A 20,891-nucleotide genomic window follows, 5' to 3' on the forward strand; every position below is an offset into this window, starting at 1 on the left:
AATGGTTGTATGCATTGGACACATGAAACAAAAACACTGAAACCAAAACCCAAACCCAAAATGCAAACTAAAATGTGATAGTCTGTTATATATGTGAACAGAAACTGGGTATGTTCTTATTTTTGTTACTTGGCAATAAGTAATGTTTATTACTTTACTATTTGTGACTAACAATTTGGAAGGACTCATTCCACTTATATTACAAATGGTAAATGATTCCACAAAATGGTACTAATTATTAGTACTATTTCTGTGTTCCTCAGTGTTCGTTGCACTGTGTAGCATCTCTTTTCCCCTTGGAGTTGAGGGGAAGGTTATTTAAGGGTAGAAGAGAACAAGGAAATACAAAAAAGTAGCATGGTCACCAATAACTTAGTTTTCTACATGTGCATCAAAAATCATTTCTCTACATGTGAATAAAACTAAATGTCTTTGAAATGATTCTGTGTCGTTTCCCAGGGGTTCTGAACTGAGGAACAAAGAACAAATTTGCAAGGCAGATCAGTCCTCAAACAGGGACTTCCTGTTAGATTTTCAAATTATCTGATAATTGTTTTAGTGATTTTTATTAACTATAAAAAATTCTAATTTCCTCGTATGCCTCCAGAAAGGAGCAGAGTAGTGCCTTAGATTTTTGCTTGTTCACCTACGGCAGCTAAGTCACAAGTTACTTAACCTCACCACTGTCTTTCAGATCCCCATTTCTGCACTTGTCTCGTTTGTGGAGGCCCTGGAAGTGGGATACAGCAAACATAAGAATCCTTACCATAATTTAATGCATGCCGCAGACGTCACCCAGACTGTGCATTACCTCCTATATAAGACAGGAGTAGCGGTGAGTACAGATGACACAAGAGCTGTGAGGATGATTTTTTTAATGGAGGATATTCCAATTGTGATGAGCTTGAGCCCACGAGGAGTGGGCTCATTGTTTTGTGAACTCCCTGTTCCCCAAGAGTTATCTAACCAATATGGAAAGTCTTGGGGGTCCCTCTGAAATTTTCTGCATCCTGGGCTTGATCAAACAGATATCTGCTAATGACTTGCATCCTCACTGGGTTATGCCAATTAAAATATAATTACTATAACTAAATTATGTATTTTAAGATTATAGACAGTGGTACTATTAACCTCGTAATATAATCAATAACAATAATATTCAAACATAATGAAATTGTATTGAATATACCTGGCAAGCATGTTGTACAAAGTTAGCTTTTGGTTTAAACTGCTAGGTCGTTTTCATAGGGACCATAGTTATGCACATCCTATTTGTGTGCATTTGATATTTTTGAACCTAAGAGTCAATCTTTTACTTGTAACCATTTGAATTTTTTCTTGCTAGTTTTGGCCCAGTGTTTCAGCTCTTTAGATTTTTAAAAATCTCTGTTCTGTAATCCATTGTATTAATTTCCCTGGTCAACTTGATTATTTGCGCCTTTACCTTCTTGGCCTTGATGTAAGCAATTCATTTTAAAAGATATAGCTGTTAGTGACAAAAATAGATCTCTATGACTTTTTATTTTGAAAGCTCTTTCATAATTGACATCAGAATAGACATTCTTTGGATCTGGTTATGAATTAGCCCATAAACCTAGGGCACATTTATTATCTTTTCCACCAGGGCATGTTGAAAGGCTTGGCCTAATAGCTCATGGAATTAAAAATGGAATATGGTGGGAAGAGTGTGGGCTTTGGAGCTAGATACAGTGGCTATAATTCCCTGCTTAATTGCTTATTAGATTTTGTGAACTATGATAAATTACTTGAGTCTCTGAGCCAAGATGTCCTCATTTTTAAAATGGTGAAAAATATCCCACTTTGTAGTAGTGCTCTGGTGGTTAGGAATAAAATATCAAAAATTTGAATACTCTGCCTCATAAAGGAAGCTCAACAATTAAGGAATTGCTGTTATTAAAACATTGTAGGGCTTTCGCAAGACTATGATCATTTTTATGTTTTTCTTCATTGTGAAGCCTATTTCTTAAAAATATTATTTAAAAAGCTATAGAGCAAACATCATACTCAATGATGGTTCTTTGAATACATGGAGCAAGACAGGGATGCCCACATTAATATTGCTTCTGAGCATTTTTCAGGAGGTCTCAGGCAATGACATATGACATCTAAAAAAGTTGGAAGAAGCATTCTGTGAAATAATGTGATCATCTCCTTTAGCAAATCAAAAAACCAGCTACAAATTATTAGATCAAATAAGTGACCTCAATAGAGTCTGGATACTTGAGCCATCCTATATGTTGGAAATTAACAAGTATAACAGAAAAACATACATTCTAACAATTTTTGAAATCTATTAATTAATTAATTAATTATTAAACTTCAAAATAACTTCAAAATATATAACTTCAAAAATGATAAAAAGGAAACAGTAAAACTAAATCAAAGGACAAAAAATGTTTAAATAAGTGGGGCAATACATCGTATTTTTAATATGAAGCCTCAGCACTGTGTAGATGTCAATTTTCCTTAAAGTAAACTATAAATTAAAATTAATACCAATCAAAATTCCAACAGAATTTAACATGAAACATCATCATCTGAGTCTGCAATTCATGTAAAATAAGTAGTTCACAAAATTGGCTTAGAAAAGCCAATTTTGGAAAGGAATATTGTGTGGGGAGAGAATAATTCTTTATTAGATATTAAAATATCTACTAAAGCTATTGTAATAAAAACATGTGCTATTTGTGAAAAAATAAATATAACAATGGAATTGATTAGAGTTTCAAAAAATAAGCCCGAATATCTATTGAGCACTTGTGTGCTAGGTACTTTGTTACTGGATGCTATAGACTGAATGTATTCCCCTAAAATTCCTATGTTAAAATCCTGGCCTAATATCATCACATTATGATATTAGGAGGTGGGGTTTTGGGGGAGCGATCAGGTCATGAGGGTGGAGCCCTTATGAAGGGGATTAGTGTTCTTATATATATATAAAAAAAAAAAAAACCCTGTAGAACTCCCTTCCCTCTCTGCCATGTAAGGACACGGTAAGAAGATGGCCATCTCATCTAAGCACCAGGAAGCAGGCCCTCAGCTGACACTAAATCTTCCAGTATCTTGAGCTTAAACTTTCTGGCCTTCAGAACTGTGAGAAATAAATTTCTGCCCTTTATAAGTCACTCAGTCTATGGTTTTCAGTTATAGCCATCTGAAAGGACTGAGGCTCGGGGTGAGACTGTCAGTGCTCTTATGGAACTTAACATTCTAGTAGTGGGAAGCTACAGGTGAAAGAGATCAATGAAAAATAAGCAAGAACATATTATTAATACTCTGCAGAGAACTCTATTTTAATAGAGCACCTACATAAGGAAACTTGGGCATTTTGTTAGATAATCAGGAAAGGCTTCTCTCCAGAGATAATGTTTATGCTGAGGTCGTTGTGATTTTTTGGCTTTAGCCAGACTAAGAGCCAAAGAACAGTGTGTCAGCAGAGCTCATGGCAGGATTAGTACAAAAGTCCCTGTGAGAGAATGGCTTTGCTGTGTACATTCAAGGAGCAGAAATGAGGCAAGCTTGGCAGAAACAGCACCCGTTAGAAGAGTCCTGCAGAAGTCTAGTGAAGAGATGATGGTAGTTTGGGCTAGGAATGGCATTGCTGGGAGGAAGAGAAGAAAATTCTATTTCTGAGGTAGAGTCAAGAGGACTGTGGGTGGTGGGTGGGATTTGGAATGCTAAAGTGAGGAATTGAGAGTATGTCTTAGATTTTTGGTCTGATGAACGTGGCTGACTAGAAAGCCTGGTGGCAAAGCAGGCTTTGCAGGGAGGGGAATCAAGAGTTCTGATTTAGATATGTAGAGTTTCAGATACCCATGAAGCCTCCATGTAGAGATGCCAGGCAGAAAGAAAATGATAGGACTCTAAAGTTCCGAGAGAGGTCAAGGATAAGCATGCAGATCAGGTAGTCAAGGGCATGTGGATACTATATAAAGACATGGAACCAGATGAGCTTATCTAAAGGGAGAGTGTGAATAGAGAAGTAGAAGGGGCTCTGAAGTGAGTCCTGGCACACTCTAGAGTTTTAAAATGAAGGCGAAGAATTAGAGCCAACTATAGAAACTAAAAAGGAGTGGCCAGTGACACTGGAGTGTAAGTCAAGAGAGTGTGGGGTCATCGAAACCAAGGAAAGAAAGTGCTTCAAGAAGGGAGTGGTGCATGGCAGGGGGCATGCCAAAGCCCAGGAAAGTTAAAGATGGAGAAGTGACCATTGGCTTTGGCAGCATGGAAGTCACTGTGGCCCTTGACGTTGGCAGTCTCAGTGGCTTGGTGAGAATGGAACACTGACTAGAGTATAATGAAGAAAGAATCGCAGGTGAGAACATGAAGACATGTCTGCAAATGGCAACATTATAGAGAAAAAGATTCAGTTCAAGGAATGTTTTGGGACAGTTCATTTAGAAAAAACAGTGTTTTTTTGTTGTTGTTGTTCTACTTCAAATCATTCACCCCAAAAAATCTGACAAATAAATTAAGGATGTAAATACAAAAATACAAATTTGATTCTCCTAGAAGAAAATAAAAGAATATGTGTAGCACTTTGAAAAAGGACATTCTTTCTTAAATAAGCCTTAAAAATGAAAGTTATACAACAAAATGTTGATTAATTTGAGTACATTAAGGTTAAAAACTTCTGTAGGATAAAAAGCATCATAAACAAATTAGTGAAGTGAAGTGTTTGGAAACATGGAGAGCATGGATTAAGATCTAGATTATGTAAATAAATCAGGAAAATGACACATATTCGGCAGAGAAATAGCAAAGAATGCGAACAGGCAATTAACAGAAGAGGTAATACATTTGATCAATAAAATAAATATGAAAAGACGCACAGCTTATTAGTACCCAAGTTTACTAATAAACTTAAAAATGTTGAATGTTTGATATTAACTGTCAGGATTTAGAGTAGGTTTCTCAACCTCAGCACTGTTGACGTTTGGGGACAGATAATTCTTTGTTGCTTTTCCATGCAATATAGAATATTTAGCAGTATCCCTGACCCAATAGATGCCAGTAGCACTACTCCCCACTCCAGTTGTGACAACCAAAAATGGTTCCAGACCTTGCCAAATAAACTATTGTGGGGAGGAACAGTTGCCCCAGGTTGAGAACCACTGATTTAGAGGTAATTATATTCTCATATACTGCTCTTGGGAAGGTAAATTGGTACAGCCATTTAAGGAGATTTAAGGATTTATTGTAGAATGTTTGTAATAGAGAAAACTTACAAAGTATGTACCAAACAGTAGGGAATTTAAGCTCTAGAATGTCACAGAGTAGTTAAAAATAATAAAATAGATACGAAGATATATTATTAAGTTTAAAAAATTGTGGAAAAGTGTGTTCTACATGATGCATATTGTTAAACATAGCATATTTAAATGAATATAAATATATATGAAAGTACACAGAAAAACATCTGAAAAGATAAACACTAAACTGAAGTTAGTTGTTACTTCTAGGGAGATTCTCATCCTAGAGTGGTGGTCAAAGGGAACTTCTATCTGTATTCTTTGAGCTTTTTATTTGTAACAAGAAAATATCCATTTATAGTCTCTAATTAAAAACAAATAAAACTTTTATAAAGAGAAAAATAGTCCATGCTTTTTTCAGAATATTTGAAAAAGCACAATATAAAAAATATAAAGAAGATAATGCAGTGTAAAGTATAAAGAAAAAATTATTTCTCTGTTATTTACCATAATTTAGGTAAAGTTTTTTTCTGTGAAGATTTTAGGGGATTAACTTCTTACATATATATATATATATATATAAAGTCAGGATCATCGTATATATGATACATATACACTTGTTTATCCTGTTTGTTTCAGTTAATCATATATTATGATAATTTTCTTAAATCATTATATATTCAGTATAAGAAAATTTTAATAGTTGATTACTGAGTCATCTTATTGCTTAAACAGTTATTTTGAATCATTTCACTACTATAAATGATACTTCTGGTTATCCTCCTTGCATGGCAACATTTTTCTGATTAAAGTTTCATGTATGCATTTGTTTTTACTTTTTATTGTTCATACTAGTAAAACAAAACATTTTCTTTATGTATATAAGTTACTTTTGGTTTTTTTGGTTATGATATCTATATTCTTGGGAGCTTAATATTTTGCTGAAAAATATTTAGGTATTATTTATAAAAATGTTTACTTGGTGCCTGGCATGTAGTTACATATCAGTAAATGGTAGTTATTATTATTCAATGTAAGTAATAATGACTAACAACACTTAGTCATATTTGTAAAATATTTTTAGATTTGTGATTGCCTTTTAATTTTATGACATTGTACATAGACTCTCTTAAAAAAATACATGTTACTGGGAGAATATATCTTCCCCACTGCTAAGGTTTTCTTTCATTTGGAGCTCGTCTATTAGGGTGGGCTATGTTTTGCTGCAGGACCAAACAATCTTAAGATTTCAGGTGATTAAAAATTATAAGGCTTTTTTTCCTCTCAGGGTAAATTAAAGGATCTCTGCCTTGTGTCACCCTCACTCCAAGGCTTAGGTTTGTTAAACAGCTACCATCCTGAATGTTGTCAGTTGTTACAGCAGGGAGCAAAGGGGCTCTGGCATTCATTCCTATATCTGCACTTAAGTTCTATGGCTCAGAAACTCTGCCCGTCACTTCCACTCACCACTCATTGGCCAAAATGATTTGCATGGCCCCTTCCAACCATAAAGGGACCAGAAAGTCTAATCCTATTATGTGCTTAACAACAAGAAAGCCAAATATTTGCTTTTATTATTTCTTTGAGTATTTCTCCTTGTCTGTTATCTCTCTTTTGTCTCCTTCTGAGACTTCTCTTAGGTCTTCAGAATCCATCTTCACATCTCTTCACTTCTCTCCTACTTTCCCATATTTCAATGTTTACTTTCTGAGAGATGTCCTCAACTCTGTCTTCCACATTATTAGTTTACTCTTCATATATGTCCTTCTAGTTATTCAATCTGTTCATTTAACATTTTTAGATAGCAGAAGTCTTAATTTTAGGAACTCTTTTTTTTTGTCCTTAGCAGGCTTACATATTTATGAATATAAATATTCTCTTATCAGGCTTAGATATTTATGAATATACTTATATACACAAAATTTTATAATAATTCTTTTAAAAAATAGAATTATCTCTGTTAACTCGTGGGAAAGATGCTCATTTGTTTATGAGCATCTTTCTCTTATACTATTGTTCCCCCACCTCCAAATGCCTAGTGATCTTTGGTTGTTGGAATATATTTGTAAATGAATATCCATGCTGCTTAGATGGGCTGGTGGTGTGAGTATCCTTTGCATCTGTGTGGTCTGTCCAAAGAGCTACCCAGGCATGGTGTGGGGCCTCCTCACCAGCAACAGGCTTCTTCTCAGTCTCCTTCCCACTTCTCTTTGGCATGTGCTTGTGTTCTTGTGTTTGTAAAAAATGGCTGATGTACCACTCCAAGTAGAGAGATAAGGAAAAGATAAACAGTGCAAACCAAATAAATCTGCTCATTTTAAAAGAGCTATCCTGAAATCCAACCCGGTAACTTTCACTTGTATTTTGTTGGCCAGAGCTGTGTCACATGGCCACTGCAATATAGGGAAGGCTGGACACACCACCATCCCAAATAAAATCAGAGATGTGGTTAGTGAGGAAAAGGAAAAAGTTGAGCAACTAACAGTGATTGCCACTGCAACTAATATTATCCTTATTTTAAAGAAGAGGAAACTCTCATTAACAGAGATTAAGATTATCTGGTTATAAAGTCAATGTGTGGGCTGACCTGTGTTTCCCACAAATCTATATATTGAAGTGTTAGCCCTCAGAACCTCAGAATGTAATTGTATTTGGACAGAGGGCCTTTAAAGAGGTAATTAAGGTAACATGAGGTCGTGTGGATGGACTGTACTCCAATATGGCTGGTGTCCTTATAAAAAGAGGGCATCAGGACACAGACATGCACGTGCAGAGAGGAAAGACCACTGTGAGGACACAGAGAGAAGATGGCCATCTGCAAGGGAAAGACAGAGGCCTCAGGAGAAACCAATCCTGCTGACACCTTGATCTTGGACTTTCAGCCTCCAGAAATGTGAGAAAATAAATTTCTGTTGTTTAAGTTACCTAGTTTGTGTTATTTTGTTATGGCAGCCTTAGCAAACTAACACAGTAGAGCAGCCAAGATTGGGTCCCAGGTCTAACTTAGAAGGCCATGCATTTAAATATTTAGCCATGCTTTTATAAGCCTGTGGCAGATGAAAGAGCCCCTTGTATTCTTATATCTCAGTATCCTCATGTGCACTTTACTTCCAAGTATTGTGGTGAGGATCAAAATGGATGCAGAAATGCACTTTGAGTTCATGGAGTCAACATATATTTAGTTCATTCCTATTGTGCACAGTATGCCATGGAGATATAAAGGTGAATCACACACAGCTTCTTCAGCTCTCACGAAAAGCTCCCAGCATTTATGCTAATGCAAGTTAAGATTAACATAAATGTTGTATCATAGCAGCCAGTGATCATGACATACTGCATACTGTTCTTAAACAAGCTCATTTGCCATTTGTTATTGAATTTTCATTATCAATTCAGGCCATATTCAGAATAGTTCTTAAATATAGAAACTATTTCCCACCCACTCTCTCTTGGAAAAGCAGCTCAAAACAAACTTCTTTCGTTTTGAGCTTACAAAAACAGTGGGGAACATTCTGATGAATGGAGAACATCTTGTTACTCTAACCTTTCATTACAAACCAAGAGGGAAAAAATACTCTAAATCATTTCAGTGTTATAAACTGTAAGACACTTAGGGAATCAAAACATCCCATTGACAAAGTGATGTCTGGGCTTCAACATCAACAGTATTACTCATTGTAATCTGTTTGTATTACTCATTATTGTTTAACTTAAGGGCCTAAAAGACGCTTGAACCTTTTCAGAACTATTCTGCTCATTTCTAAGAGAAAATCCTTGAACAGAATTAGATTGAGGAGTTGTTATTCATTGAATAGATATTAATCAGACTCCAAGCTCCAGTCTACTTTGGATTTAGGTCAAAAGATTCCCAAATCTGAAGCTACTCCTGGGCCATTTTCATTGCTTTTGTCAGGCATGGTGCTAATAATTTTCCCTTTGCCTATTTTTTTCAGGAAGGAGAAGCTATGTAGCTTTTTCATTTGATCATATATGGCATCATCATACTTATAGGAGGAATGCTTAAAATATTAAAATGACATCTTGGTTGAAGAATGCTAAATAATTTTATTAGGGGTTGTGATTGGCAGACATTTGGCCTCCATGACCTTAGTCCTCTGGTGTCATATGCATTAAAATGTTGCATTAGATGGCAAAAGGTACTTTACAGATACAGTTAATGTTACCAATCAGAAGACCTTAAATAGGGAGAGTAGCCTGGTTTCTCCAGCTGGGCCCAGTGAAATCACAGAAGTTCGTCAAAGTTGAAGAGAGATGGAGAAGTCAGAGAGGATTAAGTGTGTGAAGGACTCAACAGGCCATTGCTATAATAGCTTGCAGGTAGAGGATGCCAAGAAGAAAGCATTAGAAGGAAATGAATTCTGCTGATGCCTTGGACACTCCTGAAAGCAGATTTCCCCCCAGAACCACCAGGAAGGAATGCAGCGCTGCCCTCTCCTTGATGTCAGCCTGTGAGACCCCTACCAGAGAACCCATCCACACTGGCCTGCAGAACTGTGTGCCAGTTAGTGGTGGGTGTTCTCTAAGCCTCTGAGGTTGTGGTAATTTGTTAGGGTAGCAATGGAAAATGAATATAGAGGTGGAAACAGATTACTAAAGAAACTCTATCATTCACATATCAAACTCACAACTTGCTAATATAATGTCTCCTCTAGCAATAGGAAGTTGTGCATGTCCTGTTCCTTCAGGTTTCCCCTGGCCTGTTCTATCCCATGTCTCCTCCTCTGCCCCTACAGACACACACACTCAGCCTGCTTGCCTGCATCATACACAGCAAAACTGAGAGTCCATCATTGCCATTTGTCAAGGCATCCCTGTCACTGAATTAATTGTGACACTTATATTTTGTAGACAGGGAAACACTGGGAGGATCTGTGACTTGTACTTTGCTACAGGTTGATATTTCTGGAATAAAATACTGGTGAGACTTAAATTTCTGACTGTTTATGGGTTGACATAAAACCTTCTGTGCTCACAAAAATTAATTTGGAAAAGGCAAAGAAATCTGAGCCATACTAAAATATGAAGCCTGACTTTCCCTCCAATAGCTTCTCCTACCTTCTCTGTTTCTATTAGTGGTGCCACCTCATACCACCCAGGGTTTATCAGCCATGCAGGCTAGGAGTGTTGGGGTCATCTTTTGTTCCTTGTTCTCCTTGACTGAAGCCTCTTCTTGTCCCCCTATCCCACCCCAGATTCAGTTAATTGTTAAGTCTTATAGATTCTACCTTCATACTGTCTATAAATCCTGTAAGAACTTTTCAATCTAAAAATACTGCTCTTACATTTCTCTTCTCTGCTCCTGCACTTCCTGAAGTGGTGCACTGGCTGTGTTACTCTCTCACATGTAAAATTCAGTGTGTTGAGTCCAGTTGACATTCCCACTCACACTGGCTTTTAATGCCTGACGTCACAGGGTCTCAATCAGCCCCAACTCCAATTCCAGTCAAGAGAATCATTTCCTTACTCGAGATGCTTGCTACGGAGACTTGCTTATTTTGTTCAGTCTTCTGAAAATGCCTACTTTCATTTCTTGCTCTGTGCAGTCTTCAAGGACCATCTTAAATGTCTTTCCTCTAAGAAGTTGTTTCTCTCTCTTCCTTCCTTTCCTTTCCTTCCCTTCCCTTTTCCTTTTCCTTTTTCCTTTCCTTCCCTTCCCTTTTCCTTTTCCTTTTTTTTCCCCTTTCCCTTTGCCAGATACCATGTTTCTTTCTTCTTATTCCCAAAGCAGCATAACTGATTCTAAGCATCCACAGTGTTTGTTGAAAAGCTAGGTTGTTAAAATGCGTTTTAAAGACTATGTTTTTTTTATTGTTGTTGTTGAATGCTTATTTAATCATTCATTGTTTTTGGTTTATATGTAGGTTATATGTAAGATGGGATTTCATTAGTGTATTTAGGTAAGAAGAGAAGTGTCACTGGTATTTGTAATATGGGAATTGTAATGATATAGTTATTTAGATGCTTTCTGCTGGCTGGACTGATGGTCTCTGGCTCAGACTTGTTTAGATGTTATGCTGTCTCCCATTCATAATCTTATTTTAAGATGTGTAATTGACTTTGCATGAGCGTAGAACAAGAGATCCGTGTGCAGGAATGGGTGGAGAGTCATCAGCGGCAGATGGATGGGGACAGGATGGTGGGGAAAAAAAAGAAAGACATCGCCAAAATGAAAAACCACATACATATGTAATATATGCATGGGCAGTATCAAGAAAAATGTGCGATGTAAAATTACGCCTATATAATTTTATGCAAAATTGAATAAGCACATGAACAATGACCCAAAGGAAATATGACTTAAAGATTATGAGAATTCTGGAGTCTTATTGTGTGGCTCATCAGAGGACTGGCTGTTTGACCTTGGGTAAGTCCCGAACCTCCCCAGGCTTCAGTTTTCTCATCTGTGAAGAGAAGAGAACAACAGTACCGAGCTTTATGGAGTGGTGGGAGTTACGTGAGTTTCCTGGGATCGCACCTACCACGCAGTGAGGCCCGGGATGATAAGGAGGCTGAGGAGGTTCTTTACTGCCTTTAGAACAGGTTTTGCAATTTCGGTTTTCTTGAGATCTTTCCTTATCTTAACAGCCTTTTTTCCATCTCATTTTGTTGATTTTCATCTTAGTCTGTTTTCTCTTTATGTCTTCTTGTTCCATGTATCTCAATGTGTATTTTTGAGGATGCCTACAATTTCCTGACGTTTCTTGCTGGATTCTACTAGAAAGCATTTTCAAAAGTATAGTGTTTTACCCCTGGAGTTATCTTTGTGCTCATTTTCCCCCTAATTATGAAGTCTTTTTCCCATAGGTTGTATGCCATGTGTTTATTTATTTTCCCCCAAACCCATCCTCAAAGAAGATGATAATTCTCATAAAGGTTCTTAGATGAGGACCAAATTTAGTAGTTCAAAGAAGTGGCCATAAAGGAGAATTGTAAAAGTTTAAACGTTCATTTTAAATAATTTTGCATTAATTTAAATCATATAAATATATTTTATGTACTAATTTTAATCCAGACCCTGGGGTCATTTCTGAGGTTGACTGACCTGAGTACTCAAATTTGTCTTGCCTCAACCCGTCCTCTAAGATTTCTAGTTTCATTTCATTTAAGTGAAATGGGAACTTAAAGATACTCATAAAGCAAACTGAGTGCAGAAGCTGCCTAAATTTTTATAATTGTTTTCTACCCCTTCACAGCTGTCACACATATTTTGACAGCAATTCCTTTAGTGACTATCCAAAGCATTGAACTTAGGTTCTATAGAAATAACTCCATTTTTGCTTTCATGTTTTATTGGTTTATGTCATATTTAATTACATAATTATAATAACAATTATAACTTATCAAAACAGAGTTTGGAATAAACCATGTTGAATCATGCAAGCATCAATTTAACTAGTAACAACAGTCAGCAGAGTATACCAAAGGCTGGCCTAAGAGTCAGGAATGTTCTGTTGTGTGGGCATTGTGCAGAATGGTTTACAGATGGGAAGTGAATCTATAGAATCCACTAAATGGAAATCAGTTTTCAGGGAGCCTCAAACACAGCAGTAGTTCTCAAACTCTAGTATGCACATGAATTATCTGGATGGCTTGATAAAATACAGACTGTTGAACCACAACCTGGAGTTTCTGATCCAGTGGGACTGGGGTGGGGCCAAAGAATTTGTCTGCATGTCTAACAAGCTTCTAGGTGATGCTGATTCTGCTATTCCAAGGAACACACTTTGCAAACTACAACTAACTTTGAATGTGTGCATGGGGATAAGTACTTTCAAACATCAACATGCATAGGGCAGAAAACCAAGTGTTATTTCTCCATCTGTCTCTACCCACTGTTTGTTGGATATTCCTCCTATAATCAGACATTAGGTATTTTATTACTCTTAGTTCTTGGTATAGTGTTGAAATTTTTAAGTGTGTGTGTGTGTGGTGTCTACGTAGGAACTTTATTTATTTGGAAGTTGGAAGAGGGTGCAATGAGGGCTTTTAAAGTCTTCACATTCATTGTCTTTTTGCCTTCTTGAAAAAGATAAAACTAATTAGTTAGTTCTTTCAACCTTGCTGGGCATGCTGTTTTTAAATCACAAGTCCCCCAGTCTCTTCACAGGAAAAAATTCTTAAAAACTTATTTCTGTGTCTCAGAAAACTTGTGTTTGGCAATAGTTTACCAGCTGCAGGGTGGAGAGGCAGCAGTGTGGGTGTGTTGTCAGCAAGCTGAAGACTTTGAGAAAGAAACAGATTATCTGATTGCTCTGTAATCTCCCTTTCAGAACTGGCTGACGGAGCTGGAGATCTTTGCTATAATCTTCTCAGCTGCCATCCACGACTATGAGCATACCGGAACTACCAACAATTTCCACATTCAGACTCGGTGAGGATGTTGAAATGCTTGGAGAGGAGGCAGGAGGGGACAGGGGTAGAGTTTTAGAAGTTAGAAAGGTGTGAGTCACCTTTCTTTTGCACAGTTGTCCTATTTTGAGTTTCTGCAAAGATGAACCTATAAATAAGAGATCAGCCTGATCAGCTTTAATCACAACTTGGAGTTTAAGAAACCACCTGCTCCTAATTCTCTTATTTTATTTGGATCTAATATGGATGAGCTTTTTTTCTCTATTCTAATGCTTGCTATTTGTTTACTTATGTATGTTCTATGCATACGCTATTTCTAATACGAGATGGGAGAGTTTTTACATAGAGACCCAGATGCCACATAAACTAAATCAACAAGGACAGTGATGATTGGAGTGTTTCTGTTGACATTAATGGTAATTGAGCCTTCTTACCATCTGACCTCTGGGATTCTCATGAAATGCTCTTTTCATCCTTTCTAATTTCATTCATACCTGCTTTGCTCAGTGCTTGCATTACTCCCTGGCAGAAGGGCCGGGGAGTTAGATTGTCTCTTCTAGGCCACCTTCACTATAAGCAACCTGTGCACCCTTCCAAATGAACTGCACACAAGTACACAAATCTCTGTTGGGGGCATAAATATGGGTCCAAGTGTCCACTCTGAGCCCTCTGACTTGTAACAGACATCACTAATTGATTTTGGTATTTTTTTCTTGCTAAGTCATGGATTTATCCCTAGTACTTCTCCCAACAGAGAATTCCAGGCAAGCAGCACCAGTCAGTTGTCATTTCTCCTTAGGATGAAGCTTTGTGTGCCCTCTCCTGGTCTAAGAACTTACTGTCTCCGAGACAATTATGTGGAACTGGAAAGAATCTGACAATAGGGTTAATTGAGCCTTGACATATGAATGGAAAGAAGCTAGGATTTGGGGAAAGGTGGCACTTCTAACTCCTGTAATTAAGCCATTTTCCTCTGAGTGGTGACTGGTTCTGATACTGGTCTCCAGGCAAAGAGAAAGAATGTAGTAGGGAGGGATGGGAGTCTAACACCAAGTAAATACTTGCTGATTTCACTTGAAAAAGCAGGTGCACACTCCAGATAGGTTTGTGTTCATTAAATTGATCTACATGTATTTAATGAACTCAACACTTAATTACAGGGTACACAAAAGAAGACAATATCGTCTGATCTCTGCTCAGAAGGGGAATTTCAATGGAATGGAAGCAGACAAAAGGACTTAAGCTACTGGTTTTGGTTCCTCCTTCCTGCCTCCTCACTTAGAGTAGTCTCAGCTGCTGGAAGCAGCCTTTTGTGGTTCTGTTCCAAGGTCTTTAACAGAGGGAATTCCATAGATAAGGACTCTTTAATGTGTGTCTGTGGGTGGAACCTTTTTTTTTTTTTGAGCAGAAACTGAGGTGATAGCACCTGCTGAAGGAGGAGAGGTGGGTGGAACAACTGTATGTGGATCTTGCCTGGAGACTAGTGTCCCTAACCAGTCACAACTTAGAGGAAAACAGCTTAATTACCGGAGTTGGAAAATAGGTTATTGTCACTCACAAAATACCCATCAGTTGGTACCTAATTTACTCACCAGATATAAGAGCAGATCTTCACTTTGGAATTTGCATGTTTTGTGTTATCTCTGTAGAAGTGGGAAAATTCCAGTGAGTGTAGTTAGGCTTGGTTTGGAATGAAATTTAAACATTGGCCCTCTTCAACAGAACTTTATCCAAAACATTTCAGCCCATGTGATCCATGTGCAGAAAACTAAGTCTGTGACTAGGTCCTTTATCCTTTGATGGATAAAATTTTAAGCCTAACACACTTTGAAGGTATGTGAAGTACATCCCAAAGTTTGGCCAATAACAGGTGGAAGCTATCTTGAGGAGCACTGGTCTGTCAGAAGACCTGTAGAAGTCACTTTAAACCTCTGGAACTAAGCTTCCTTGATGAGAAACAGATAAGCTCTAATAATCTATGCTTTCATTAAATTGAAGGTATTAAAATAGCATACAGCCTTGTGTTTGGTGACATTTGGTTATAGAACAGTCTCTGATACAGGGACTAACCACTGACATATAATCTTCATATTCTTTACTCTCAGTCTTCCTTCCACATGTGGGTTTTGCATAGAAAAATTTAAGGGCAAGATCAAAGGCAGCTTGTAGATAGTACCTACCAGGTGGTATGAGTTCCACAAATTACACCTGAAATAAATAAACCAGTGTGTTCACTGAATGAAATAAAAAAAAAAATTAACACCATTCCAGAAAATATAAGGAAATCTGATGTGACCCACATTCTGAAAAATGTGTTTTGCTACTAGTATAGGTAATTGATATCTTGTTATAAAACAGTTTTCAGAGAGTTCTCAGGCTGGATATTTCCCACCCACATATGTGTTCATAGTAAAATACCCTACGTCCAACTGTTGATGATTTATAGTATTTTAAAGTCTTCACATTCATTGTCTTTTTGCTTTTTGCTTTATAGTATTGGTTGAGCATTTGGTTCATATAAATGGCACGGAGGCAAAGATAATTTCTAAACATAGGAAAAAGTGACAGTGCAGTCTCACCTGTGAGAGGTATGGGGAGAAATCTGAACTGTTGAACATGCTCAGTTTTGCTTGGCTTTTTGTTCAGGTCTGATCCGGCTATTCTGTACAACGATAGATCTGTACTGGAAAATCACCATTTGAGCGCAGCCTATCGCCTCCTACAAGAGGACGAGGAAATGAATATTTTGGTCAACCTCTCAAAGGATGACTGGAGGTAAGGATGAGACGGGAGAGACACTTGGAGGCCAGGGAAGGAACTGTGAAGATAAATGAATATGGTGCTTTTGAGGCGATAATGCCTTGTTTAAAATTTTTATTAGCATTTTCTCTCTCTCTCTCTCTCTCTCTCTCTCACACACACACACACACACACACACACACACACACATTCTTTCTCTTGCTTGCTCATTCTGTCTGTGTATGAGAGAGATTTCTCTCTATATATATTTCGTATTGACACAAATATTCAAATTTATAAATAAAGGCTATAGAATGTTATGATTAGGTTTCAGCTACTTTATTTTGCTAGCTTTACGTTGCTTTTCTATTAATGAAAAGGGAAATGAAACCAGTTTGAGTCAAATAATTCAGTATCGTGCTAAACATTCTCAAGGAAGAAAGTTTGAAAAGCCTCTTCTAACAATGTCCAATTGAGGACAGTTTGGAAATATTCGTTGTTTATTACCTTAGGAAACATGTGTTGCTTTTATCTGAGCTTCTTAAATCTGAATTTTATGATTTGACATTTGTTTTTTACTCATATTTATTTGGACTTCTTAACAATCATTTGAGATTTTCCGAGAAAATTATTTTGACGCTTTAAAAACAAAATCATGGGTACTTAATTCTATTACCTAAGTGACATTGTGTGTCTTTGGATTTAGGCACACCTGGGTTTGAACATGGACTCAGTCACCTACTAGCTTTATGACACTGAGGAACTCAAACTCTTTATATCTTTAAAAAATTTAATTTCTAGAAAATAGATAACATTTACCCTGCAGTGGGGTTAGAATGATAATAATGACATCATCCATTTAGAATGCTTGCATACTTCGTGGCACATATAGGAAGCCTGTAAATCATTGTAGCTATAAATTTAAGTCAAGGTGTTTCAAAGCTTATAAACAAAATCATCTAAATTCTTGCAAAGTTCAGAATCCAGTGTGACTCATATAGTCCTTCTGTTTTAATTAAACGATCAGCTTTGTATTGAGTATGTGCTCACTATTCTCAAGGATTCAGAGAAATAAGTCATAGCGAACAATAAATTCGAGAAACTGATTTTCAGTATGAGTGGCTAAGAGTCCCCATGAAATCATGAACTTCATTCACTCTTTCATTCTACAGCTAGGGTAATGAGGCTGGTGTAGGAAGTACCTAAACCCATAACCACCTGGAGTAAACTGGAACATATCAATTCATGCTGGAACACATTGGTACATACCAATGCAACTACCCTTGCTGTTTATCTTTAGCCCTGCATTCTTATTGGGGGTTATTCCCAAAGTTCTAGCTGTGAATAATTTGAATATTACCTCTGATTACAATGAGTTATAAAATTGAATGATTCAGAAAAACTTAGGTGAATTTAGTATAAAACAATGTCAAACTAATCAGTTGAAAATACAGTGAAATCTGTTTATGTGCTAGCCTTATATATTTGTGCTTCTTATTCAGCATTATCTTTATCATCTCGAAGAGAGAAAAGAAGTAAAAATATTATCTCAAAGAAAGAGTGAAATCATGAAGTACTCAGATATTGAAACATCTTAATTCAGTGGAAACTTCTTTATTGCTGTAGCCTATGTTTGTTTATAATCAGAGTTGCCATATGTTTAAAATAATTGATTATAAAATGTTTTCTGCAATCCTCATGGTTACCTCAAATCAAAACACCTACAATTGATACACAAAAAATAAAATGCAAGACAGTAAAATACTGTACCAGAGAAAATCACTTTTAACAAAGGAGGACAGGAGGGAAGAAAGGAAAAGAGGACCACAAAACAACCAAAAATCAAATAACAATATGGCAGTCGTAAGTCCTTACCTATCAATAACAACATTGAATGTGAATGGACTAAACTCTCCAATCAAAAAACATAGATTAACTGAATGGATAAAGCAATAAGAGACAACTATACCTTGGATGTTGTCTGCAAGAAACCCACTTCTCCTATAACGACACACATACAACTGAAAATAAAGGGATGGAAAAAGATATTCCATGTGAATGAAATCCAAAAAAGAACAGCAATGGCTATTTTTGTATCAGATAAAATAGATTTCAAGACAAAAACTGTAAAAAAGACAAACAAAGTCATTATAAGATGATAAAGAGATCATTTCATCAAGAGGACATAATAATTCTAAATATATATGTACCCAACACTGCAGCACCCAGATATATAAAGTGAATGTTATCAGAGGTAAAGAGAGAGATAGAAAATAAATAAATAAATAAATAAATAAATAAATAAATAAATAAATTCCAACTTCACTGATATTTTGTTTATAGATGGTCATTGGATTTGTGACCTCAACTAGCATTTAGAGTGTGAAGTTTAGTGGTATTTACCATAAGATAGGACATATCAAAGACATTTTTTTTGGGTGCAGTGCACACTGTCTGGGGGATGGACACACTTGAAGCTCCGACTTGGGTGGGACAAAGGCAACATATGCAACCCAAACACCTGCACCCCCATAATATACTGAAATAAAAAAATTAAAAATTAAAAAAAAGATTTCTATTGTGGTCAGCTCTTTGTATTTTCAATATGTAGAGCTGGCATTTTTATCCTTAGTAAGGTAAATGAAAAGAGGTTGGAGAACTTTTATAATCCAGTGACTTTAAGAACACAAGATGCTCTGAGAGCAGGACATTTAAATGCATACAGTAACTGTTTCTGGTTTCATTTAAGAAGAAACAAGAAGCTCCCTGAGATATTCACAGGTTTTTCTGGAGCTATTTATCACAAATTTCTCCTAGAACATCCTTTCATTAAGTACTCAAGTGCTATGTAATCACTCTGAGATGTAACTATCACCTTAAGAGCACATAAAACATATATTGCTCATTCTATGTATAAAATATGCGTTGTAAGAAACGGAATTTTTCATTAAAATTGCAAATGATCTAATCAGCCGTATGTTAATCTTTTTCTCCTTGGTGCCAAGCACAGATAAAGGATGCCCTCACAGATTCTAATTTCATCATAATCTGAAGCGAGTTCCTTTCATAGAGTTTAGTCTTCATGGGCATTCGTACAGCTGTTTCCCTCCGACATCTGTCCACTTGCGGGGTGCTGTGTATTAAGAGTGTGCAGGTATCCGTGACTTGGAGCCCTTGGAGGACCTGCCCGGTCCTCCCTCTCCTGCTGCTTTTCTAGGGGTTAAACTCCCTCAGAACCATGCTACCCACTTCTCTGATAACCACAGTCTCCAACCGTTCCTACTTGGTGGCTTTCTCATTTTGAAACTTATGTAAAAAATACTATTTTCCTCTCTCCTGTAGTCAAACAGCTTCCAGAGTGAGAAATGTCTCACTGCTTTTTTTTTTTTTTTTTTTTTTGGAGTACTGGAGCTGGTGGAGAAGCATAGAGTGTATTTGTTAGTGTTAATGAGGAAGGAAAAAAGAAGATATTTCTTTCCTGATGAGGCCATAGCAGAAAAAAGAAAAAGAAAACAATTAATTTATCCATAATCTTTACCAAAGAAGTAAAGTAAAACAGTAATAAACTCAACAATAATGTTATAGTAACTCTTCAGCAGCCTAAGCCTCAATAGCTCAACCGCAACCCAGGCTCACACGCTGTGAGCTCCAGGAGAACACAGGACTTCTCCTCCCCTGGGTATCCTCGGAAGGTGCTTCTCCACCGGGCACTTGTTAAATGCAGCCTAGAGGGCCAAAGGAGAATCAAGTGACAATTAACCCCTCGCCTTCTCATGTGGACATTATAGTTTCAGTACCCCAGGCTATCATAATTTATTATTAAATTCTCATTCTCTAATTTCTTTTTATTCTTCACATGTATTTACATTGTTAATCACTGCACTAGTTTCCTCTGGCTGCTGTAACAAATCACCGCAAACTTAGTGACTTGAAACAACATCAGACATTTAAAGGAGAAAAAGGAAGAATGAGAAAGCCCTCTTTCTTTAATCATATGATAAAATAATGAATGAGTAAAAAACAGAGAGAAAGATAGACTCCAATATAATAATCGTTGGAGACCTCGACACTCTACTTTCAGCATTGGACAGATCATCCAGGCAGAGCATCAACAAAGAAACATTGGACTTAATCCACACTGTAGACCAAATGGATGTAGTAAATATTTATAGAACATTTCAGCCGACAGCTGCAGATGCATGTTCTTCTCCTCGGCTCATAGATTGTTCTCAAGGATAGACCATATGTTAGGCCACAAAACAAGTTTTAAAAATTCAAAAAAAATTGAAATTATACCAAGTATTTTCTCTGACCACAATGGAATAAAACTAGAAATCAATAATAAGAAGAATACTGGAAACTATACAAACACATGGAAATTAAATTCAACAATATGCTCCCAAATGACCAGTGGGTCATGAAGAGATTTAGAAGGAAATTTAAAAAATTCCTATTTTTAAAAATATTTATTTATTAATTTATTTTTTTTTTTAGAGATGGGATCTCGCTCTTACCCAGGCTGTTCTTGAACTCCTAAGCGAAAGTGATCCCTCTGCCTCTGCCTCCCAG

At 36.7% G+C, this 20,891-nt stretch overlaps 1 protein-coding gene across 5 annotated transcripts in view; it reads left to right on the forward strand.

Annotated features, from left to right (window-relative positions):
* PDE1C (phosphodiesterase 1C) overlaps positions 1-20,891 on the forward strand; it is a 521,012-nt gene that overhangs the window by 415,436 nt on the left and 84,685 nt on the right. For all 5 annotated transcript variants that reach the window (XM_076006325.1, XM_076006322.1, XM_076006323.1 and 2 more), the window contains 3 exons: positions 695-835; positions 13,505-13,605; positions 16,230-16,358. In XM_076006325.1, coding sequence (XP_075862440.1) covers positions 695-835; positions 13,505-13,605; positions 16,230-16,358 — 371 coding nt within the window. The remainder of the gene's footprint in view (positions 1-694; positions 836-13,504; positions 13,606-16,229; positions 16,359-20,891) is intronic.

Source organism: Microcebus murinus, chromosome 9 (genome assembly GCF_040939455.1).
Source record: "Microcebus murinus isolate Inina chromosome 9, M.murinus_Inina_mat1.0, whole genome shotgun sequence".
Taxonomy (NCBI): Eukaryota; Metazoa; Chordata; class Mammalia; order Primates; family Cheirogaleidae; genus Microcebus; species Microcebus murinus.